Here is a 22687-nt window from a genome sequence, read left to right on the forward strand (position 1 = left end):
TGAGCCTATCCTCTCGTTTTATGCTACGACTGAGAACAAAAATTTGCCTCACAGCCTTAATTTCCACGCGCAGATTGTTTGCTGAAGATGTTCTCAATTAATACATTATTTTAATTGATGTTATGAAATAGTAATTAATTTCAAAAAACGTTTTTGAAAAATTTTGAGAGCATGAGACAGTTACGAAAAGATTGGATCAGTTACCCCCCCCCCCCCTAAATTGTAATAAGGAGGTATTAAAAACACCGGGGTGGTGGTGGTGGTGGGGGGGGGGGGCAGAATAGATTTAAAAAAATCAAAAATCAAAAAAATAATTTGCAAAAATTTGGATTTAAGCTGCCCTGACATGCCTGGAACTTTGTCGAGAGCAAATGCTTTTGACTAACAAAGTCGAATCACAACACAAAACGTACTTTGAAACGTTAAAGTTGGATTTAATACATTCTTACATCAAAATGACTTCTAGAGCACGCATTCAAAAAAGTTTTCATTGTTTAGTACACACAAAAAATGCTTTAGAGACGAAGTAAATGGTTCGTAATCAGAGCTTCAAACAATTTTTAACTTTTACTTATCTTGCTTTGATTCGAGCTAATGTATTGTTGACGAATATTCAGATAAAATAGTTAATACGTCACGCTTCTGTTACACATTGCTGAGAAATTCATCTGATTAACAGTAATTCGAGGTGCGGAATTCGTCTTAAATTCCTCTACTTTGCTGTTTTCCCGTTCTTTAGTTTTTTCCATATACAATTAAAAGTAAAAAATTATAAGGTTACATTATAAACATTACAACATCAAGTTGTATTGTTTTCAAGACCTATATTAATTAATTAAATGTTGAATCAGTTAAGTGAGTAAACTAATATTTTGTCACTTTTTTATCAAAATATTTTAAAATTTGAATTTTTCAGTTAATGATTAAGATTTAACTCATTTTGCTGCAGTCAGTTTCATCACAAATTATTTGATTAAAAACAATCGAATAATAAGACTTCGAAAAAGTTTCAAAATGCGAGAAAACATCAAAATAGAGAATTTTATTTTGTTTAAGACTTTCCTAGCATAAGTTACCCATTTTCAACCTAACTGACAATGACGTCAAGTGGAGGTGGAGGTGGTGGAAATGGTGGAGCAGGTGGAAAGTACCAAAGCAGTTGGTGGCAGACTAGTTACAACCATTCATTTGGAGGACCACAAGAAAGCTACAGAAGGGATAACCACCCCCTTATGCCCAAGGATGACTACACTACATTAGTTCAACTGTTAGTTAATTCAGTGATACTATTCTTGCATCGATTCTAAGTGTAATTTAGATTACTATAGTTTAATTTTTGACGTATCGGGTGATTATTTGACTGAAACGAGGCCGAAGGTTAGTGACGGAACCCCCTTGAAATTTGTTTAAAATAGTTATACCTTTTTCGTTCGAATATTGTTTTCACCTTACTTATAAATCTATGAATATTGAAATGACAGCTCTCAAATCAAACAGATTAGCGGTAATTTAATACTATCAAGACAAATAATTAATGCTGGAAACAAGTAAAACAAAAAGAGCTCAAACTGACATAGTATGTTTTTAATACTTTCAGTTTGAAAAACAAATGCATTCAACAAGCATCACCAGATGAAACAATACCAAAACACCAATAGATAACACAATTTCGACTTGCTCTTGTGTAAGGCGCACTCTAATAGCGTTATCATTAACAACACCATGTTTCAATTAAATGTTATTAATTTTTGGTTTAAAACAGAGAAAAATGCTTGAAACATTATACGATGAAAAAAATTATATTTCTCTAGAATTGTAACCGCTGATCAATAACTATTATTTATCGACCTTTTAAACCGGACCTGGTCGTCCACTATTCTTCGTTATTTCTCAAACAATGAAAAAAATCTAAATTTTTCTCGAAGTAAAGTCCTTCGTAAAGGTCTTATCAATCGATTGTAACAGAGTTTTGTGACAATAACTTCCTAACAAAAAAGGGGCAACGCAAACAAAATTTTAACTTGAAGAATTTTGGGTTCAATCTTAAAAAGTTTTATTAACTCTGTTAAATTTTATTTGCTAAAGTTTCAAAAAATTACAAACTCATAGTTTTTTTCCTTTAATCATAAACGCCAATATTGCTGGCCCATTTTTCGGCTCAAAAACCATCATTTGATAGAACTGGCGCTATCTTAAAAACAGGCTTTTTATGAGTAATTTTCGCAGTTTTTACAGTGACTGAACGTACAATGTCATCTTTTCTTGGATGTATTTCTACAAAACGCCCCATTTGGTAATCACTTCTCTTGGTATCCTCCTCCACAATCCATACTAAGTCACCCGCTGACAGTGTTTGTTGCTCACTTTTACTCTATTTGCTTCGCGTTTGGTTCCGAGCTGTAAATTTTTTAATCCAACGTTCCCAAATCATACTAATGTAAGCTGAGTTGTTCGAAAGCTTTTGCATAAATCAGTATAGCGTTCCCCTGACCCTGACGGTAAGAATGGAATAGCAATGTTTGATGAACCCAAGAGAAAGTTATTTGGAGTAAGTGCTTCCAAGTCGTTCGGATGATCGTTCACACGAATTAAAGGACGAGCATTTAAGGTCTCTTCGAATAGACACATTGTTGTATTGAAGATTTCATCTGTTAACGATGTGCCTTCAAGATTCGCAAACATGGCTCGCTTGCAATTTTGACCAAACGTTCCCATGCATCAACAAGATGAGGGGCTGCAGGTGGATTAATTTTCTATGTTATAACTTTGTGAGCTAATTTTTCTTCAGTCATTTGATTATTCCACGACGCTAATTGCTCCTTTAGCTCATTAGCCGACCCAACAAAATAACTGCTATTGCCCCTAATCAGCTTCTTTGGCTTGCCGTGTCTTGCGATGAATCTATTAATTGTGGCCAGGCACGATTCAGTATCGATAGTGTGAGCAACCTCTAAATGTATTGCATTAGTAGATAAACAGGCGAACAAACATACCCATCTCTTGAGACTCCTTCGAAGTAGCTTCGCTTCCAGAAGCCAGAAATAATCAACGCCTGTGTTCTCAAATGTGGCTCAAAATTCGCTCGACTGATAAATCTTCAATATGGGGTTGAAAAACTCGGATGTCTCATTTTTGACATAGAACACGAGTTAACTTAACTCTTCGCAGCAGATTTCTTAGGCCAATAACCCAGTATTTCTATTGAATCACACTTCTCACGTACTCAGTTTCTTCGTGATTTTTCGCTTTATGTTTGTTGATTTTCTCGGTCAACAAAAAGTCGGACTGCTACGTGATTAGCTGGCATGATAACTGGGTGTTTTTGTCCAATAGGTAATTCTGAAAGCTTCAACCTGCCTTTGGCTCGCATTAAACCGTCACTATCTATGAACGGCGCCAGTTTTTTCAATTTGGAGTTTGGCAATGCTGTTTGACTCGTTTGTTCAGACTGAAAAGTGTCTGTTTTGATCATTTTCAAAACTTTCCGCCAACTTATGTCGATCAGCTAGAGTCAAACGCTTTAATTTGATAAACAGTAAACACTTTATAATTATATTTATTAACTGATTGAAACTGCTGTATCCTGACCAGTCGAGTAGGCTGCTCTTGTGTGGAATGGACTCTGGCAACAAATAGGCTTCTTCTGTTTCAATTTCACCAGGCTCAAAAACTTCTGGTTGTACTGGCCATTTTGAGCTATCTGATTCGAACCAAGCCGGTCCAGTAATCCAATCGGATTCGTTAATTTCACTCACCGTCATTCTTGTGTGTCGATATGTGCAGGGTTCAGTTTCTCATTTACGAATCTCCACTCATCAATTGTTGGCGTTTCCTGTAGTTTGGCAACACGAATTGCAACAAAAACTGTTTGCTTCTTGTTTGCTGCATGTAATCAATGAAGCCCTGTTACTGTGTCCGTTCAATAATAGAAACGTTAAGCTTTGATGTCACGGTCAGAACTGATAAGTTGCCTTAAGAGCACTTCGTACAGCGCCGCTGGAAGCTCAAGTCTTGGAATAGACAGTTTTTTCGTCGGGGTAATTCTGAATTTTCCGATGACAAAAAACAAATGATTTTTGATCTCATTTTGGTTTCCAAGGAAGGCAACTATTCAAATTGCTTCGAGCGAGGCGTCAGAGAACACGTGTAATTCATAATTCGAACAGCTGCTGTCAAAGTTCTGACGCTGCACAGAAATTTCTTTGACTAGTTTCAGTTCCTCTGCCCATTCGTCGAAGAATACAACATCTTCGTCTTGCAAAGGTTTGTCCCACTCTTGTCCTGATAGCTTCCAAAATGTTTTGAGAAGGACCCTCATTTTTATTGTTAAGGTGCAAACAAAGCTAGTGGATCAAAACTGCTGACATATGAGACAGTACAGCTTTTTGAGTGACAACGCTTGGGTTTTCCTTTTGTGGTCCTCTGGAAATTTCCAGCGAATTGCTCTCCACATTCCATTCCAGTACCAAATTTGACAAATAGAGAGGTTTTAGTTCAATTGTTTTTGTTTTTACGTCTGATTGAAGTTCTATCGGAATTTGACTCATAATACGCTTAGAACTACAAATCCATTTCCTAAGTTCGAATCCTTATTCTTTGAGGCAACTAGTTATTTCCTCAAAAATACCCATAGCTTCTGGCTCAGACGGCAACAACATAATAAATTCTTCCATGTAAAAGTTTCTTCGTTCAAACTCTAACGCTTTTGTGTAATAGTTTTTGCTATCTTCTGCTGCCTTTCGTAGTGCTTAGTTCACACAGGTAGTTCTTGCCCCAAAAACATTTCTCTTCTACTCATACACATCAGCTGTTTTTGTTGACTTAGGTCGCCAGAGAAATTTGAGACATTTGCTTTCGTCTTCTGAAACAACTGGAGAAACATGGGCTCGACATCCGCGGTCATCGTGATTTGAATTTCTCGAAAACTGAAGATTAATCCGAGTAAGCCGTTCAAAAGATCAGGACCTGGCATTATTTGTTATTCAATGAAGTTGCAGAATACTAGGCAGCAGCGTTGCCAGCCCTTTTCACGTTTTCCGGCTTTTGATGGTTTACCACTGGGGGCACTTTCTCGTACTTTCTATTACTACTGCTGCGATGCGAATTTACTGACAAACGCTTTTGCAAGATCCGTCTTGATTGTCTCCTCGTATCGGTTCTTCAACTCAGTGTCTTTTTCAAATCTCCTTTCTAGTGATTTCAAATGACCCATTGCTGAGAAAAAAAATATTAGAAAAATGTCTCGGATTATCGTTCCATAACATACCAACTTCGTAACGCTCAACGTCGAAGATTGCTGTTCATTGTAGCGTCTCGATAGCTTTGTTGTCGTCTTTTGAGTGACCTGATGGTTTGCGATTCGATGCGTAGGCTCCCATTTTCACCAATTTTTTTACCTGTTCTGTGAGAATTTCATCAGCTTGCAAAAACTGTGTCGTAGCACTCATTGTGTTTGCAACATTTTTGGCAATGGTCCGCTGAGTGTCCAATCTAACGTTGTTCAGACCGCCTAGAATGCGTTCCGTTGGCCATATTTGCTCTAAGTTGGTGTCATCAAATGGTAGACGTCCTGGACAACTATCACCTTTACATCGGCAATACAAAGTTCGTGATCAGGTAATGGATGATGATAGGAAAATTTTTCCTTTAAAGACGTGAAATCAATGATTCAATATCCATTTCCCATATTTGGATGAGTGAAGGCTTGTATCGTTTCGCTACAATATTGATCAAGCTTCCTAGTGATAATTTCCACTTCTACTTGCTGACTATTAAGCTCGTCAGTGCCAAGAATTCCAGACACAGACATTTTAACTTTTCACAGAGGTTTCAAAGTCAGCGACTGTGCACTCCGTTCATCATAGCTGTTGATCCGTTGTCTAGAAGTGCAGTTGGCTCTGCTTTGTATCACAGTTTGCCAATTTTATCTGTACAATTTGTAGCAAGCCACTATTGTTCGAAGCGACAGAATTAGTCGATGCTTCAACTTTAGGCTTCTTGGTTTGTACAGTACTTGGTTTTTGAGCATCAGAGTGCAAAAGCCTATTGTTTTTCTTGGAACATCCGCTGACTCTGCATGTTCTGTTGGATTTACATTCCTTCATGGAATGAAACCCATCCGAACAGCAAAAACATATATTAAGTCTTGAATTTGTCACAGTTCCATATTTTATGAATTTCATCTTTCATTGGACAATTTAATTTAATGTTTGAATGATTTGCGCTAAGGCTTGACGTTGAAACTTTTGTTACTTTGTCTTTAACTGAAAATCTGTTCTCCGAATTCTGAAGAGATAGTTCGTCGTGCGCAAAAGCAATATTAGTTACGTGGAAGTTCCATTTTGACTGCAACTCTGGTGGCAGTTTTCTGATTGCACTGTTGAGGACTTACTGTGAACACAAATCACCTTGAAACTGGTACTTTGTCAGAACATTTACGCAACTTGTCATCAGTTGGGAATACTTGAGAATTGTTGGAGAATCATGAAGCTTGATATATCGATATGAATACATTTGTTTCAGTTGGGCATTCACAATTATTTGCGGTCGTCCAAAAATGGCGCTTCAGTGTGCTCCAAGCCAAGTAATACATCTAGACGGAATAGCCCATTCCGGCAATGGCTGCTTTCGCTTTTCCTCCAACTAATGTTTTCAAGTGATTCATTTTTACGCTTTTTGTCCACAGTTGCTCGGTCTACCATTGGCAAAAAAATTAGACTACTCCGGCCACTCCAAAGGATCTCCAGAAAATGAGGACAGCCCCAATTTTGAAAGCTTAATCACTGATATGCTTATTACTTGATGTTGAGGTACAAGACCTTCTTGTGGTGCTAATTGCATTTTTGAATTTTTGTATTCTTGAACCACAAAACACTGCTGCTTGTCAGTTTTTTTTTAGCTATTCCTAGATTAAACTTTAGAACTAAACCATCAGCTTCAGATTTGTTTTCTATTATTACCTTTGGTGCTGCTCTGTTCACATTCATAGGAGTCATCTGATCGCCTTCTGACTTGATAGAAAATTTAGTTTCACTTGGGTTCTCCCCATGAGACAATTGATCTATCCAATCATCAAGGCGTTCTCTGTTTTCATGGAAAGAAAAGGATCGAATGCTTTTCAATGTCGATTGTGATTTGGCTGAGTTGTCTTCTTGGAATTTTTTTTCTATCTCTCTAACTTCGTGCTCGAATTTTGTTTTCAAAATTAACTGCTCGAGTTTTGCTTCCTCTTCTAATTCCAATTGTTTTATTTCTAACTCTTTCTTCTTTCTGGCTCGAGAAATTTCGAGTTTTCTTCTTTCAATTTCAACTTCATTCCGGGTCCTGACTATAGCTGCTTCTTGCGCTAACCGCCTTCTCTGGCTTCTTTGTGATGAAGTTGTCGATGCTTTGCTCCTTTGGTCCGAAAAGAGGCTTCTTTTAGGGTATCTGATGTCGCAATCGTCCATTTTCTCTCTTCTTGATGAAACAAGTTTCAGTTTGAGAAGTAGGTGCAGCTATTTGGGCTGTTGCTGTGGCTACACTTTCTTGTTTTCTCCCCCTTCATCTTGAGGGGCCCGTTTGAAGTGCTTCAGCTTCAGTAAGGTACTTAAGCTAAAATTCTAAGGTGGGTGCTAGATCAATTTGCAATTCCGTTGCGTAGTTTTTGATATATAATAGTTGGAAACAAACTGAACCTTTTAGTTAAATGGTCTTCAAAATTGTCCATCAGATCCTCTATTTTTTCGATCTCGTTTCTGACTCTTGTTACCCGCCCTTTTTGTTTAACCCAGCCATTTATTTTTGATTTCAGCGTGTAATATTGCGCCCGTTGAGCAGTCATCTGCTCATTGTTTTTTGTATAATGCAAAGGGTTTGCTGAAAGTTTCAAATTTCTTTGCCTTTTTTCGAGAACCCGTATCATTCTATGCAAAGCTCCCCATTGCACAATTAATCTCTCAAACGCATCTTTTTTACTCGAGCAGACAATTTCTCGTTCTTGTCTATACTTTTCTTGTAAAAGTTTAGTAAAAGCTTAATACATTCTGCTAATGCATGTTTAAACACTTTTGAAAGGTTTTGATATCTTAGTATAATTTCTGCTAACTCACTGACTGGCATCTCTGCAGTTTTCGACTTGCTGAAATCACGAGTTGGAGACAATCTACTTTGCAGTTCATCGCCTCCCTTCTTGATTTCTGCAATCTGCTTCACGCAACCTTCCCATTGGAATTTCGTGTCAGGATTGATAAGATGGTTATCGACATTTAAATAATCGATTCTAACCATGTTGAATCAACTCAAAAAAATTAAAGGTAACAATCAAAACCAAAGAAATCATTACTGATCTGGGAACCAATAAAGTTCCAGGGTCGCGGCATCAAATGTAACGGCTGATCAATAACTCTTATTTATCGAACCATTAAACCGGACCTGGTCGTCCACTATTCTTCGTTATTTCTCAAACAATGAAAAAAATCTAAATTTTTCTCGAAGTACAGTCCTTCGTAATGGTCTTATCAGTCAGTTGTAACAGAGTTTTGTGACAAAAACTTCCTAACAAAAAAGGGGGAACGCAAACAAAATTTCAACTTGAAGAAATTTTGGTTCAATCTTACAAAGTTTTATTAACTCTGTTAAATTCTCTGAGCTAATGCTAGGCTCTTGAATTGACAAAAATGGAGTAGAACCTATTGAACAATTCAAGCAACTGTTCTTTACAGCAGTTGAGAGTAAGCTCTAAACAAGTGTAATAAAGTTATACAACAATGAAATTCCTGTACATGTTTACACAAATATTTGCTATTATAAGGCTGTACGGGTATCACATAAGTGTAAACTGGCTATATAAAGTGGTATTGCTCTTTATCAGCATCCGTTGATCTCAAATAAATTTTTTACTGCTTGACATTATGAAATATAAACCTAAATAACTTTATGAACTTATATCAATAACCAAAATGATTCTTGGTGAACCAGGAAACTCAGTCTAAAGGCAAATTTCTGTGCCATACAACGAGATAGAACTCAATGAACTGCAATGAATGAAAAATAAACAGGGGGACATAAAATAAAACAAAACTAAATAATTTAAAATCAAAGTTTCAAAAGATTACAAGCTTATAGTTTTCCTCCTTTAATCATGAGCGCCAACAAGAAGTCATTGAAATTTTAGAACAAACAAACGAAGAGAACATGTATTTAGATCAAAATGTGCGTACGATGTTGGATGTTTTACTAACATTTCGAGCGCAGATTTTCAAGAACATACTAGACAGGAAGGAAAAAATGATTTCACTTTACGACAAATTGTTCTCAAAGAAGCCAAAACACGATGGATTGGGAGTAATTTTTGTATATAGAATTGTCAGGAGGAAAACTGCCAAGTCATTCACAAGATATAGGTTTTATCAATTTTCAAATAAAGTGATTTAAGCTGCTGAAATTGTTACAGTTTGAATTAAAAAATGGTTCAGTAAAAACGGTTACAGAAAAACAAAAATTTTTCAGTTTTAGATTACGAAACAGCGACTAGACTAAAACTTTCAAATTCTCACCTTACTTCTACTCAGAGCGTGGTGCAAACAACGGGTTTTCAGTACCTTCTTTATCAAAATAAAATAAAGTCACAGGCAAATGTCCTTTACAACAAATAAAAGTTGCGACGATGCCTTAAAATGGTAGATAGAATTAAACCTATTAGATTACCCTTGGCATTCTAACATTCATTGGTGGACTCTTAAAAAATCCCACCCTCTCATCGTACCATTTATTGCTTTTAAATGGAGAAATCAGCAATCTTTTTTGCTTACGATTTGAAAAATCCCTTTTTCTCTTTTTGAATAAGAAAGACTACCCGGAAGCACCAACACCAAATATCTATCACCCGATATCAATAAATCGATGCAATTCCAAACTTTTATAAACAATTAAAAGACGTCAAATTACTCAACTATTAGCAACAGTAATTTACTCAGTAATTGTCACTATTGTTTTAGGAAGCAATATTCAAGTATTGGTTCTTTATCTATTTTACTCAATACAACAGAAGCAGAACTGATTAAAACATTTTTCTATTGCTTTTTCAGAACCTTCAAAGGCATTTGATTGGAAAATGTAATCAGATTTTGAGCACTCAGTTAAGCGATCTTGGTTCTGACGAAACTTCACAGAAATTGATTAACAGTTTCCATTCAGAAACACGACAATCTGAGGTCCTCAGTCCTCAATATCATAAGAAATATAAATTCAACTTGTGCTGGGTCACCTCAGCTCTCGTAAATCATAAAAGTGAAGAAAACTTTTAAAATGACATAGGAGAGCAGCCTGACTGGGCACTAAGAGCAACATTTTTTTAGGGCCTGAATTAAACTTCAAATATTATTCCTTTCATTTCATTGAAACAAAAAAAACGCTTTCGTTTTCGTAAAATGAAGAAAAAATTACGCCCTTCATTAGCAATAAAAATTGGCACCGACGGTTGGAGTATCGCAGGCTGCAGATGACGTCACACTAACTGGATTTACGCAACTACAGCATCCTTTGTACCCGAATGCAGCCCATCCGAGTTAGACCACGGAGTGGCAGGATAACGGCCAGTACTACTGGCTCGTTAAGAACAGCCAGGCGAACTCAATGCAGATGCTGAACTCAAATACTGAACTGAACTGAACAAATTTTGTGAATTCGAATGTATAACTAATATTTATAGTAATTTAGTTTTTAACATTGCCTCAGTTGTTTTCTCCTAAGAAAAGAAAAGTACAATTTTCATGCTAAACAGAGAAAATTTAGGCTAAAAATCAGTCTGTTCAGAGTTTTATCAGAAAATCGATTCATTATGTTAAGACTGAGCTCAGAATAGGTTCTATGTCCAGAATAAGCTCAGAATTTTACTATGAATTTTACCATGAAATGTCTATAAAGTGTCATGATCAGAACTATGGGCATTGTAAAAATCATAATAAAAATAATATGATTCAGTACTTAAGTATTATGAGACTCAGGTCCGGGTAGAAATTCGGAATTTGTGTGAATCTAAAAGAACAAAGACTGTATTTTGGCAATATAAATTCAGTTCCTCAAAAATGCGACATTTATTTACTCTCTTAGCAATCAACGACAGGTTCTTTATTGTATTGAATTTTAATTTTTTTAAATGTTTTTTGAAAAATTTTGAATCTTCTGAAGATTCGACAGATACGAAAACAAACTTATATTGCGCTAATCACTAGATTACATAAAATTACCTAAAAGGAAGCTGTATCTGTTTTCGGTAAAAACCAGACACCGAAAAGGCCACCTCAAAATTTCTGATAAGAACAAATGGGGAAAATAGACCTATGGAAAAAACCCGTACGGAAATAAACTTTGTCACTGTTATAAAGGAGTACCCCATTTAGCACATTTGGCCATTCTCTGTAAAAGACAGGCATTGGATTAAGAAAATCTTCCAGTACAAAATGATAATTATAGGATAGTTATAGGATATAATTATAGAATATAATTCAATCAAAAAGCTATAGAATTTAATCAAAAAATGCTCGGTATTTTTTGCATTGTATTCTACGGCCTTTTTCACTTCCATCTAGCACTCCGAACAAATTCAAAGCATATTGGGAAAGATGATTTGATCACCTTATGTTCATCATGTTTTGTACGAGAAAGTTTCCACGCATCAAATGATCAAATGTTAGGGCTTATAAAAACCAATAGACTCAACACTGGGAAACGAGAGTGCGCTGTAGACATACGCATCTACAATTTTATCTTCGTCTTGTTTCTTACTGTTTAAATGTTTGGGTTGTTGTAGGCGTGACGAAGCATCCCAGGTGTCGAAAGAAGTGTGGCGACCAGAAGAAGTGAACCAATGGGGGAGGGTGAAGGACAAACACCCCCTCCCTCTCTACCAGATGGCCATTTCACCCTCATGCAGGGCTGTACATCTAACTGCACTCCTATTGGATATTAACCTGAACCTGTTGGAAGTCCGACCCGAGAGGGATTCTTATCAAGATATGAGGTTAGTTTTTGAGTCTTTTTAACATGTTGTAATTAAAGAAATCTCATAGTTATAATAATTTTAGTTCCTGCGTAATCGCAGCGGAACAGCATTAGGCCTACAGTAGCCTGTTCTCAGCTGTCCTTTTTATTATTATTCCTCACATTTCAGACTGTTACTTTTATGGGCATCATTGCTCTTTTTTGGTGACGATGGCCACTTTTTTTGCGTCTGAAACTTTTACGTGGTACCATCATTGCAGCCAACAATGGTCAACCTGAAGCTATGGTTAAGTAAGAGCTCATCCTTACACAGACAGCTTCACGGAGGCAGGGGATTGAACTCTCAATCATTGTCGTGTGAATTTTATGTACAATCACAAACAGTAACAATAATAGAAAAAAAAGTTGCCTGCGCTTGCCCTGCGAATTATTCTCGAAAATAGCAACAACTGTCTTTTTTTCGGTTTTTTTTGTTTGTATGACCCACGGAAATTGAAAAATTTATGCGATATGCAATTACGAGTTCAAATTTACAAATCTGCATTTTTGTCTGGGAAAATGAGCAAAGCAAGTGCACCGATGAACAATGACTACTTATTCCTTTATAATTAATTTGTTTGAAGGAAAATACTGCATGCTTGATTTTCGACGGAAACAAGTATGTTCTCACCGCATAAAGAAGCAAATACCACCAAAATTTTTGTCTGCATTAGAAGACAGATGTTTTATCAGTTTTTTCAAGAATTATCGGATGATCATCTGAGTATTTCTGTTTTTCTGTAAATTCCGCTTTTTTAAATAATTAATGCTACCAATTTTGCACAGTTTGTTACGAAGTAAATAAGTAAGCGAGATAAATTTAACCAATCAGAATCGAGTATTTCTAAATAACAAATAGGCATATAAATTGTTCCAAGTAAGAATAAAATACGTTCCAATATACGTAGAAAGTTGCGAAAAAGTTCATTTAACCTAATTAAATAAGTAAAGTTTAACCTAAGTAAATATAACCACAATATGTATCAATTAAGCTGGTTTTCAGCTTAATAATTTTAGGTTATCTAGACAATTATTGGATGAATACGAACTGATTTGACGTCAATGACATCAGACGAAAAAACCTGTTAAATAAGCATCAAAAAATCTTGCCGTCTAAGTTTCACTGGTTCCCTTGTACGTCTTAATGCTTACACGTTGCTATCATTGATAAGACTTACACGTTGCTATATAATCTGAATTGAACTCCCCAACTACAGTGTTTGATGAGTTTATATGGTACCGCTCCGGGTTTTACGAACAATCGTAGACTATTTGTTGTGATAAATTCATTAAAAAGAGTTTATGGTACACGAAAAGTTATGATCAGTTGCAACCGAAAGATTCAAAACGCTCCAGTCAACTCGAGCCTTTTGAAGACAGTGAACATCTCTCAGACGACAATTCGGTCCCGCCCGTTCTTTCCCCATCGGCGAGTTGTTCAAGAACGGCGAGCTGTCAATTTGAGGCCAGATGAATTGGATTTTTGGAAAGAGATTAATGAATTTAGCAGGTTGCTACAAAATCAAACGCACCGGAACAAGCAAACAGGAAGTGACAAAAAAACAGATCGACAAGTCAGACCCTAAATTGACCGTTGCTCTATTATGAATCAAGTGTCTCATCTGAACTGTTTGTGGTCTTCATATGAGCATATCATTAGTATTGACAGAGTTGCGCACCATCAAAATGTTATGAACCAATCTGAAACTGTAAGACCAAAACTCTAATTTTTTTATAGCCTACTGTGGTATATATATATTCGATTTAGACGGCAAATTTAAGCCTCGGACAAAGTTTAGTACACGGGAAAGAGGATATGACTGTAGAGTTTTGTTTAGATAACCGCTCACCACCCCCACAAGTTCAGTTTTTTGAGAAAATAAACCATCGATTTTGAAAATTTTCGGTAGAATTACCGAAAACACAAAAAATTGATATGGTCGGTTCGTATATCGAAAAATAACTTCTGACATGGAGAAAATTGATAGAATAATATGCTAAATTGTTCAATTTTGAAAATTTTTTGTCAACATTGATGCAATTCAAAAAACAGAGAATTTCAATAACGAATTTTGGAAAACCGTACCTTCACGCATAAAACATTCCAGTTTACTGGATTACCATTCCGTGTACAAGAATTTGCAAAAAATTGACAAAAAATAGAAAAATTGGACAAAAGTATTAAAATTTTGAAAAATTTGTGAAAAATCAAATTCAACAATAAGGTTCGTCAATTGAGTGAAACTGAATACAAAGAAAAAATGTTTAAATTTTCACAATCTCCGGCCTAAAGAAAAAATTATCGAATTCCTCTAATTTTTTCGTCGCTGGGTTGTGTGCCATTTCTTCCGCGTTTTTTGGTCCTGTATTCAACTTTTCAATTCTCCGTGTTCCGTTTTTTTTTTCAAGAACGTCGCTCTCCCAAATTTTTGCTTTTCGTTATTCGATTTAGTATGTCATATGTGATGAAGTATGTTGTAAACTAATATACTAGAAGAATATAGTGAGAAAACTGCTGTGAGTAGACCATGCGCTTGATTTAGTTTGCCACCCAAGTCCAGGTTTCGAGATTTGCAATTGTTGCCAACATGATCTTGTGATTAACTCCTGCCAACACACATCAATGATAAACAAGATAAGGAACATAAACACGTTATAATAACAATGATTCGATCCAGTAGCTATGGTTTAATAAAAACCTTCAACAGTCACTCATTTTTCTCCGACGGATTGACTGGGCTTCCACAACAGCAGTAAAGTTTTTTCTACGACCCGTGAAAAGTTTTTCGTTCGGCCTGAACTCTAGGATTCTCTACCACATAAAGTTGTCACTATTGACCAGCTTTATGATATAGCGACTAAACACTGGATTTAAGTCTGAAATTATAGGGAGACTTGTTAAATTTTTAGAAACCAAAGTATTAAAATATTTGACAACCTAATAGAAAACCTAAATTACCGGCAGTTTTTTTTTCAAATAAAGTCAGCAAATAATCATCTATAAGAATGTCAAAACTGTTTGTTTTTCCTTCAGATTCCACGAAGCTTGAGTTAGCTTGAGTTAGCTTGAGTTAGCTTGAGTTAGCTTGTCTTAGCTTTAGCTAGCTTGAGCTAGCTTGAACTAGCTTTAGCTACCTTGAGTTAGCTTGAGTTAGCTCGGGTTAGCTTGAGTTAGCTTGAGTTAGCTTGAGTTAGCTTTAGCTAGCTTGAGTTAGCTTGAGTTAGCTTGAGTTAGCTTGAACTAGCTTGAGTTAGCTTGAGTTAGCTTGAGTTAGCTTGAGTTAGCTTGAGTTAGCTTGAGTTAGCTTGTCTTAGCTTTAGCTAGCTTGAGTTAGCTTGAACTAGCTTTAGCTACCTTGAGTTAGCTTGAGTTAGCTCGGGTTAGCTTGAGTTAGCTTGAGTTAGCTTGAGTTAGCTTTAGCTAGCTTGAGTTAGCTTGAGTTAGCTTGAGTTAGCTTGAGTTAGCTTGAATTAGCTTGAGTTAGCTTGAGTTAGCTTTAGCTAGCTTGGGTTAGCTTGAGCTAGCTTGAGTTAGCTCGGGTTAGCTTGAGTTAGCTTGAGTTAGCTTTAGCTAGCTTGAGTTAGCTTGAGTTAGCTTGAGTTAGCTTGAGTTAGCTTTAGCTAGCTTGAGTTAGCTTGAACTAGCTTGAGTTAGCTTGAGCTAGCTTGAGTTAGCTTGAGTTAGCTTGAGTTAGCTTTAGCTAGCTTGAGTTAGCTTGAACTAGCTTTAGTTAGCTTGAGTTAGCTTGAGTTAGCTTGAGTTAGCTTGAGTTAGCTTGTCTTAGCTTTAGCTAGCTTGAGTTAGCTTGAACTAGCTTTAGCTACCTTGAGTTAGCTTGAGTTAGCTCGGGTTAGCTTGAGTTAGCTTGAGTTAGCTTGAGTTAGCTTTAGCTAGCTTGAGTTAGCTTGAGTTAGCTTGAGTTAGCTTGAGTTAGCTTGAGTTAGCTTGAGTTAGCTTGTCTTAGCTTTAGCTAGCTTGAGTTAGCTTGAACTAGCTTTAGCTACCTTGAGTTAGCTTGAGTTAGCTCGGGTTAGCTTGAGTTAGCTTGAGTTAGCTTGAGTTAGCTTTAGCTAGCTTGAGTTAGCTTGAGTTAGCTTGAGTTAGCTTGAGTTAGCTTGAATTAGCTTGAGTTAGCTTGAGTTAGCTTTAGCTAGCTTGGGTTAGCTTGAGCTAGCTTGAGTTAGCTCGGGTTAGCTTGAGTTAGCTTGAGTTAGCTTTAGCTAGCTTGAGTTAGCTTGAGTTAGCTTGAGTTAGCTTGAGTTAGCTTTAGCTAGCTTGAGTTAGCTTGAACTAGCTTGAGTTAGCTTGAGCTAGCTTGAGTTAGCTTGAGTTAGCTTGAGTTAGCTTTAGCTAGCTTGAGTTAGCTTGAACTAGCTTGAGTTAGCTTGAGTTAGCTTGAGTTAGCTTGAGTTAGCTTGAGTTAGCTTGTCTTAGCTTTAGCTAGCTTGAGTTAGCTTGAACTAGCTTTAGCTACCTTGAGTTAGCTTGAGTTAGCTCGGGTTAGCTTGAGTTAGCTTGAGTTAGCTTGAGTTAGCTTTAGCTAGCTTGAGTTAGCTTGAGTTAGCTTGAGTTAGCTTGAACTAGCTTGAGTTAGCTTGAGTTAGCTTGAGTTAGCTTGAGTTAGCTTGAGTTAGCTTGTCTTAGCTTTAGCTAGCTTGAGTTAGCTTGAACTAGCTTTAGCTACCTTCAGTTAGCTTGAGTTAGCTCGGGTTAGCTTGAGTTAGCTTGAGTTAGCTTGAGTTAGCTTTAGCTAGCTTGAGTTAGCTTGAGTTAGCTTGAGTTAGCTTGAGTTAGCTTGAATTAGCTTGAGTTAGCTTGAGTTAGCTTTAGCTAGCTTGGGTTAGCTTGAGCTAGCTTGAGTTAGCTCGGGTTAGCTTGAGTTAGCTTGAGTTAGCTTTAGCTAGCTTGAGTTAGCTTGAGTTAGCTTGAGTTAGCTTGAGTTAGCTTTAGCTAGCTTGAGTTAGCTTGAGCTAGCTGAGTTAGCTTGAGTTAGCTAGCTTGAGCTTGAGCTAGCTAGCTAGCTTGAGCTTGAGCTAGCTAGCTCGCTTGAGCTTGAGCTTGAGCTAGCTAGCTTGAGCTTGAGCTAGCTAGCTAGCTTGAGCTTGAGCTTGAGCTAGCTGGCTTGAGCTTGAGCTAGCTAGCTTGAGCTTGAGCTAGCTAGCTAGCTAGCTTGAGCTTGAGCTTGAGCTAGCTAGCTAGCTTGAGCTAGCTATCTAGCTTGAGCTTGAGCTAGCTAGCTAGCTTGAGCTTGAGCTTGAGCTTGAGCTAGCTGGCTTGAGCTTGAGCTAGCTAGCTTGAGCTTGAGCTAGCTAGCTAGCTTGAGCTTGAGCTTGAGCTAGCTGGCTTGAGCTTGAGCTAGCTAGCTTGAGCTTGAGCTAGCTAGCTAGCTTGAGCTTGAGCTTGAGCTAGCTAGCTAGCTAGCTTGAGCTTGAGCTTGAGCTTGAGCTAGCTAGCTTGAGCTTGAGCTAGCTAGCTAGCTTGAGCTTGAGCTTGAGCTAGCTAGCTTGAGCTTGAGCTTGAGCTAGCTAGCTTGAGCTTGAGCTTGAGCTAGCTAGCTTGAGCTTGAGCTTGAGCTAGCTAGCTTGAGCTTGAGCTTGAGCTAGCTAGCTAGCTAGCTTGAGCTTGAGCTAGCTAGCTTGAGCTTGAGCTAGCTAGCTAGCTTGAGATTGAGCTTGAGCTAGCTGGCTTGAGCTTGAGCTAGCTAGCTTGAGCTTGAGCTAGCTAGCTTGAGCTTGAGCTAGCTAGCTAGCTTGAACTTGAGCTAGCTAGCTAGCTTGAGCTTGAGCTTGAGCTAGCTAGCTAGCTTGAGCTTGAGCTTGAGCTAGCTGGCTTGAGCTTGAGCTAGCTAGCTTGAGCTTGAGCTAGCTAGCTTGAGCTTGAGCTAGCTAGCTAGCTTGAACTTGAGCTAGCTAGCTAGCTTGAGCTTGAGCTAGCTAGCTAGCTTGAGCTTGAGCTAGCTAGCTAGCTTGAGCTTGAGCTTGAGCTAGCTAGCTTGAGCTTGAGCTTGAGCTAGCTAGCTAGCTTGAGCTTGAGCTAGCTAGCTTGAGCTTGAGCTAGCTAGCTTGAGCTTGAGCTAGCTAGCTAGCTTGAGCTTGAGCTAGCTAGCTAGCTTGAACTTGAGCTAGCTAGCTAGCTTGAGCTTGAGCTAGCTAGCTAGCTTGAGCTAGCTAGCTAGCTTGAGCTTGAGCTTGAGCTAGCTAGCTTGAGCTTGAGCTAGCTAGCTAGCTTGAGCTTGAGCTAGCTAGCTAGCTTGAGCTTGAGCTAGCTAGCTAGCTTGAGCTTGAGCTTGAGCTAGCTAGCTTGAGCTTGAGCTTGAGCTAGCTAGCTAGCTTGAGCTTGAGCTAGCTAGCTTGAGCTTGAGCTAGCTAGCTTGAGCTTGAGCTAGCTAGCAAGCTTGTGCTTGAGCTAGCTAGCTAGCTTGAGCTTGAGCTTGAGCTAGCTAGCTTGAGCTTGAGCTAGCTAGCTTGAGCTTGAGCTAGCTAGCTTGAGCTTGAGCTAGCTAGCAAGCTTGTGCTTGAGCTAGCTAGCTAGCTTGAGCTTGAGCTTGAGCTAGCTGGCTTGAGCTTGAGCTAGCTAGCTTGAGCTTGAGCTAGCTAGCTTGAGCTTGACCTAGCTAGCTAGCTTGAACTTGAGCTAGCTAGCTAGCTTGAGCTTGAGCTAGCTAGCTAGCTTGAGCTTGAGCTAGCTAGCTAGCTTGAGCTTGAGCTTGAGCTAGCTAGCTTGAGCTTGAGCTTGAGCTAGCTAGCTAGCTTGAGCTTGAGCTAGCTAGCTTGAGCTTGAGCTAGCTAGCTTGAGCTTGAGCTAGCTAGCTAGCTTGAGCTTGAGCTAGCTAGCTAGCTTGAACTTGAGCTAGCTAGCTAGCTTGAGTTTGAGCTAGCTAGCTTGAGCTTGAGCTAGCTAGCTTGAGCTTGAGCTAGCTAGCTAGCTTGAACTTGAGCTAGCTAGCTAGCTTGAGCTTGAGCTAGCTAGCTAGCTTGAGCTTGAGCTAGCTAGCTAGCTTGAGCTTGAGCTTGAGCTAGCTAGCTTGAGCTTGAGCTTGAGCTAGCTAGCTAGCTTGAGCTTGAGCTAGCTAGCTTGAGCTTGAGCTAGCTAGCTTGAGCTTGAGCTAGCTAGCTAGCTTGAGCTTGAGCTAGCTAGCTAGCTTGAACTTGAGCTAGCTAGCTAGCTTGAGCTTGAGCTAGCTAGCTTGAGCTTGAGCTAGCTAGCTAGCTTGAGCTTGAGCTTGAGCTAGCTAGCTAGCTAGCTTGAGCTTGAGCTTGAGCTTGAGCTAGCTAGCTTGAGCTTGAGCTAGCTAGCTAGCTTGAGCTTGGGCTTGAGCTAGCTAGCTTGAGCTTGAGCTTGAGCTAGCTAGCTTGAGCTTGAGCTTGAGCTAGCTAGCTTGAGCTTGAGCTTGAGCTAGCTAGCTTGAGCTTGAGCTTGAGCTAGCTAGCTAGCTAGCTTGAGCTTGAGCTAGCTAGCTTGAGCTTGAGCTAGCTAGCTAGCTTGAGCTTGAGCTTGAGCTAGCTGGCTTGAGCTTGAGCTAGCTAGCTTGAGCTTGAGCTAGCTAGCTTGAGCTTGAGCTAGCTAGCTAGCTTGAACTTGAGCTAGCTAGCTAGCTTGAGCTTGAGCTTGAGCTTGAGCTAGCTAGCTAGCTTGAGCTTGAGCTTGAGCTAGCTGGCTTGAGCTTGAGCTAGCTAGCTTGAGCTTGAGCTAGCTAGCTTGAGCTTGAGCTAGCTAGCTAGCTTGAACTTGAGCTAGCTAGCTAGCTTGAGCTTGAGCTAGCTAGCTAGCTTGAGCTTGAGCTAGCTAGCTAGCTTGAGCTTGAGCTTGAGCTAGCTAGCTTGAGCTTGAGCTTGAGCTAGCTAGCTAGCTTGAGCTTGAGCTAGCTAGCTTGAGCTTGAGCTAGATAGCTTGAGCTTGAGCTAGCTAGCTAGCTTGAGCTTGAGCTAGCTAGCTAGCTTGAACTTGAGCTAGCTAGCTAGCTTGAGCTTGAGCTAGCTAGCTAGCTAGCTTGAGCTAGCTAGCTAGCTTGAGCTTGAGCTTGAGCTAGCTAGCTTGAGCTTGAGCTAGCTAGCTAGCTTGAGCTTGAGCTAGCTAGCTAGCTTGAGCTTGAGCTAGCTAGCTAGCTTGAGCTTGAGCTTGAGCTAGCTAGCTTGAGCTTGAGCTTGAGCTAGCTAGCTAGCTTGAGCTTGAGCTAGCTAGCTTGAGCTTGAGCTAGCTAGCTTGAGCTTGAGCTAGCTAGCAAGCTTGTGCTTGAGCTAGCTAGCTAGCTTGAGCTTGAGCTTGAGCTAGCTAGCTTGAGCTTGAGCTAGCTAGCTTGAGCTTGAGCTAGCTAGCTTGAGCTTGAGCTAGCTAGCAAGCTTGTGCTTGAGCTAGCTAGCTAGCTTGAGCTTGAGCTTGAGCTAGCTGGCTTGAGCTTGAGCTAGCTAGCTTGAGCTTGAGCTAGCTAGCTTGAGCTTGAGCTAGCTAGCTAGCTTGAACTTGAGCTAGCTAGCTAGCTTGAGCTTGAGCTAGCTAGCTAGCTTGAGCTTGAGCTAGCTAGCTAGCTTGAGCTTGAGCTTGAGCTAGCTAGCTTGAGCTTGAGCTTGAGCTAGCTAGCTAGCTTGAGCTTGAGCTAGCTAGCTTGAGCTTGAGCTAGCTAGCTTGAGCTTGAGCTAGCTAGCTAGCTTGAGCTTGAGCTAGCTAGCTAGCTTGAACTTGAGCTAGCTAGCTAGCTTGAGTTTGAGCTAGCTAGCTTGAGCTTGAGCTAGCTAGCTTGAGCTTGAGCTAGCTAGCTAGCTTGAACTTGAGCTAGCTAGCTAGCTTGAGCTTGAGCTAGCTAGCTAGCTTGAGCTTGAGCTAGCTAGCTAGCTTGAGCTTGAGCTTGAGCTAGCTAGCTTGAGCTTGAGCTTGAGCTAGCTAGCTAGCTTGAGCTTGAGCTAGCTAGCTTGAGCTTGAGCTAGCTAGCTTGAGCTTGAGCTAGCTAGCTAGCTTGAGCTTGAGCTAGCTAGCTAGCTTGAACTTGAGCTAGCTAGCTAGCTTGAGCTTGAGCTAGCTAGCTAGCTTGAGCTAGCTAGCTAGCTTGAGCTTGAGCTTGAGCTTGAGCTAGCTAGCTTGAGCTTGAGCTAGCTAGCTAGCTTGAGCTTGAGCTAGCTAGCTAGCTTGAGCTTGAGCTAGCTAGCTAGCTTGAGCTTGAGCTTGAGCTAGCTAGCTTGAGCTTGAGCTAGCTAGCTAGCTTGAGCTTGAGCTAGCTAGCTAGCTTGAGCTTGAGCTTGAGCTAGCTAGCTTGAGCTTGAGCTTGAGCTAGCTAGCTAGCTTGAGCTTGAGCTAGCTAGCTTGAGCTTGAGCTAGCTAGCTTGAGCTTGAGCTAGCTAGCTAGCTTGTGCTTGAGCTAGCTAGCTAGCTTGAGCTTGAGCTTGAGCTAGCTGGCTTGAGCTTGAGCTAGCTAGCTTGAGCTTGAGCTAGCTAGCTTGAGCTTGAGCTAGCTAGCTAGCTTGAGCTTGAGCTAGCTAGCTAGCTTGAGCTTGAGCTAGCTAGCTAGCTTGAGCTTGAGCTAGCTAGCTAGCTTGAGCTTGAGCTTGAGCTAGCTAGCTTGAGCTTGAGCTTGAGCTAGCTAGCTAGCTTGAGCTTGAGCTAGCTAGCTTGAGCTTGAGCTAGCTAGCTTGAGCTTGAGCTAGCTAGCTAGCTTGAGCTTGAGCTAGCTAGCTAGCTTGAACTTGAGCTAGCTAGCTAGCTTGAGCTTGAGCTAGCTAGCTAGCTTGAGCTAGCTAGCTAGCTTGAGCTTGAGCTTGAGCTAGCTAGCTTGAGCTTGAGCTAGCTAGCTAGCTTGAGCTTGAGCTAGCTAGCTAGCTTGAGCTTGAGCTAGCTAGCTAGCTTGAGCTTGAGCTTGAGCTAGCTAGCTTGAGCTTGAGCTTGAGCTAGCTAGCTAGCTTGAGCTTGAGCTAGCTAGCTTGAGCTTGAGCTAGCTAGCTTGAGCTTGAGCTAGCTAGCAAGCTTGTGCTTGAGCTAGCTAGCTAGCTTGAGCTTGAGCTTGAGCTAGCTAGCTTGAGCTTGAGCTAGCTAGCTTGAGCTTGAGCTAGCTAGCTTGAGCTTGAGCTAGCTAGCAAGCTTGTGCTTGAGCTAGCTAGCTAGCTTGAGCTTGAGCTTGAGCTAGCTGGCTTGAGCTTGAGCTAGCTAGCTTGAGCTTGAGCTAGCTAGCTTGAGCTTGAGCTAGCTAGCTAGCTTGAACTTGAGCTAGCTAGCTAGCTTGAGCTTGAGCTAGCTAGCTAGCTTGAGCTTGAGCTAGCTAGCTAGCTTGAGCTTGAGCTTGAGCTAGCTAGCTTGAGCTTGAGCTTGAGCTAGCTAGCTAGCTTGAGCTTGAGCTAGCTAGCTTGAGCTTGAGCTAGCTAGCTTGAGCTTGAGCTAGCTAGCTAGCTTGAGCTTGAGCTAGCTAGCTAGCTTGAGCTTGAGCTAGCTAGCTAGCTTGAGCTTGAGCTAGCTAGCTTGAGCTTGAGCTAGCTAGCTTGAGCTTGAGCTAGCTAGCTAGCTTGAAGCTTGAGCTAGCTAGCTAGCTTGAGCTTGAGCTAGCTAGCTAGCTTGAGCTTGAGCTAGCTAGCTAGCTTGAGCTTGAGCTTGAGCTAGCTAGCTTGAGCTTGAGCTTGAGCTAGCTAGCTAGCTTGAGCTTGAGCTAGCTAGCTTGAGCTTGAGCTAGCTAGCTTGAGCTTGAGC

General features: G+C 39.9%; 1 protein-coding gene across 1 annotated transcript; it reads left to right on the top strand.

Moving 5' to 3' along the window:
- The first annotated feature begins 516 nt into the window (after positions 1–516).
- Positions 517–15071, top strand: LOC142354132 (uncharacterized). Its single transcript, XM_075406400.1, has 4 exons — positions 517–688; positions 1057–1267; positions 11792–12001; positions 15056–15071. Exons 2-4 carry the CDS (start codon positions 1098–1100, stop codon positions 15069–15071), a joined length of 396 nt encoding a protein of 131 aa, XP_075262515.1. The 5' UTR covers positions 517–688; positions 1057–1097.
- Positions 15072–22687: the final 7616 nt, after the last annotated feature.

This window comes from Convolutriloba macropyga, chromosome 15 (assembly GCF_964194025.1).
Source record: "Convolutriloba macropyga chromosome 15, txConMacr16.3, whole genome shotgun sequence".
Classification (NCBI taxonomy): domain Eukaryota; kingdom Metazoa; phylum Xenacoelomorpha; order Acoela; family Convolutidae; genus Convolutriloba; species Convolutriloba macropyga.

What these genes read in the sequence shown, in the direction of transcription:
- LOC142354132 (XM_075406400.1), top strand. Translation starts at nt 1,098, where the DNA reads ATGACGTCAAGTGGAGGTGGAGGTGGTGGAAATGGTGGAGCAGGTGGA. An exon ending in TACACTACATTAGTTCAACT is followed by an intron (nt 1,268 to 11,791) that starts GTTAGTTAATTC and finishes GGGTTGTTGTAG; the next exon opens with GCGTGACGAAGCATCCCAGG.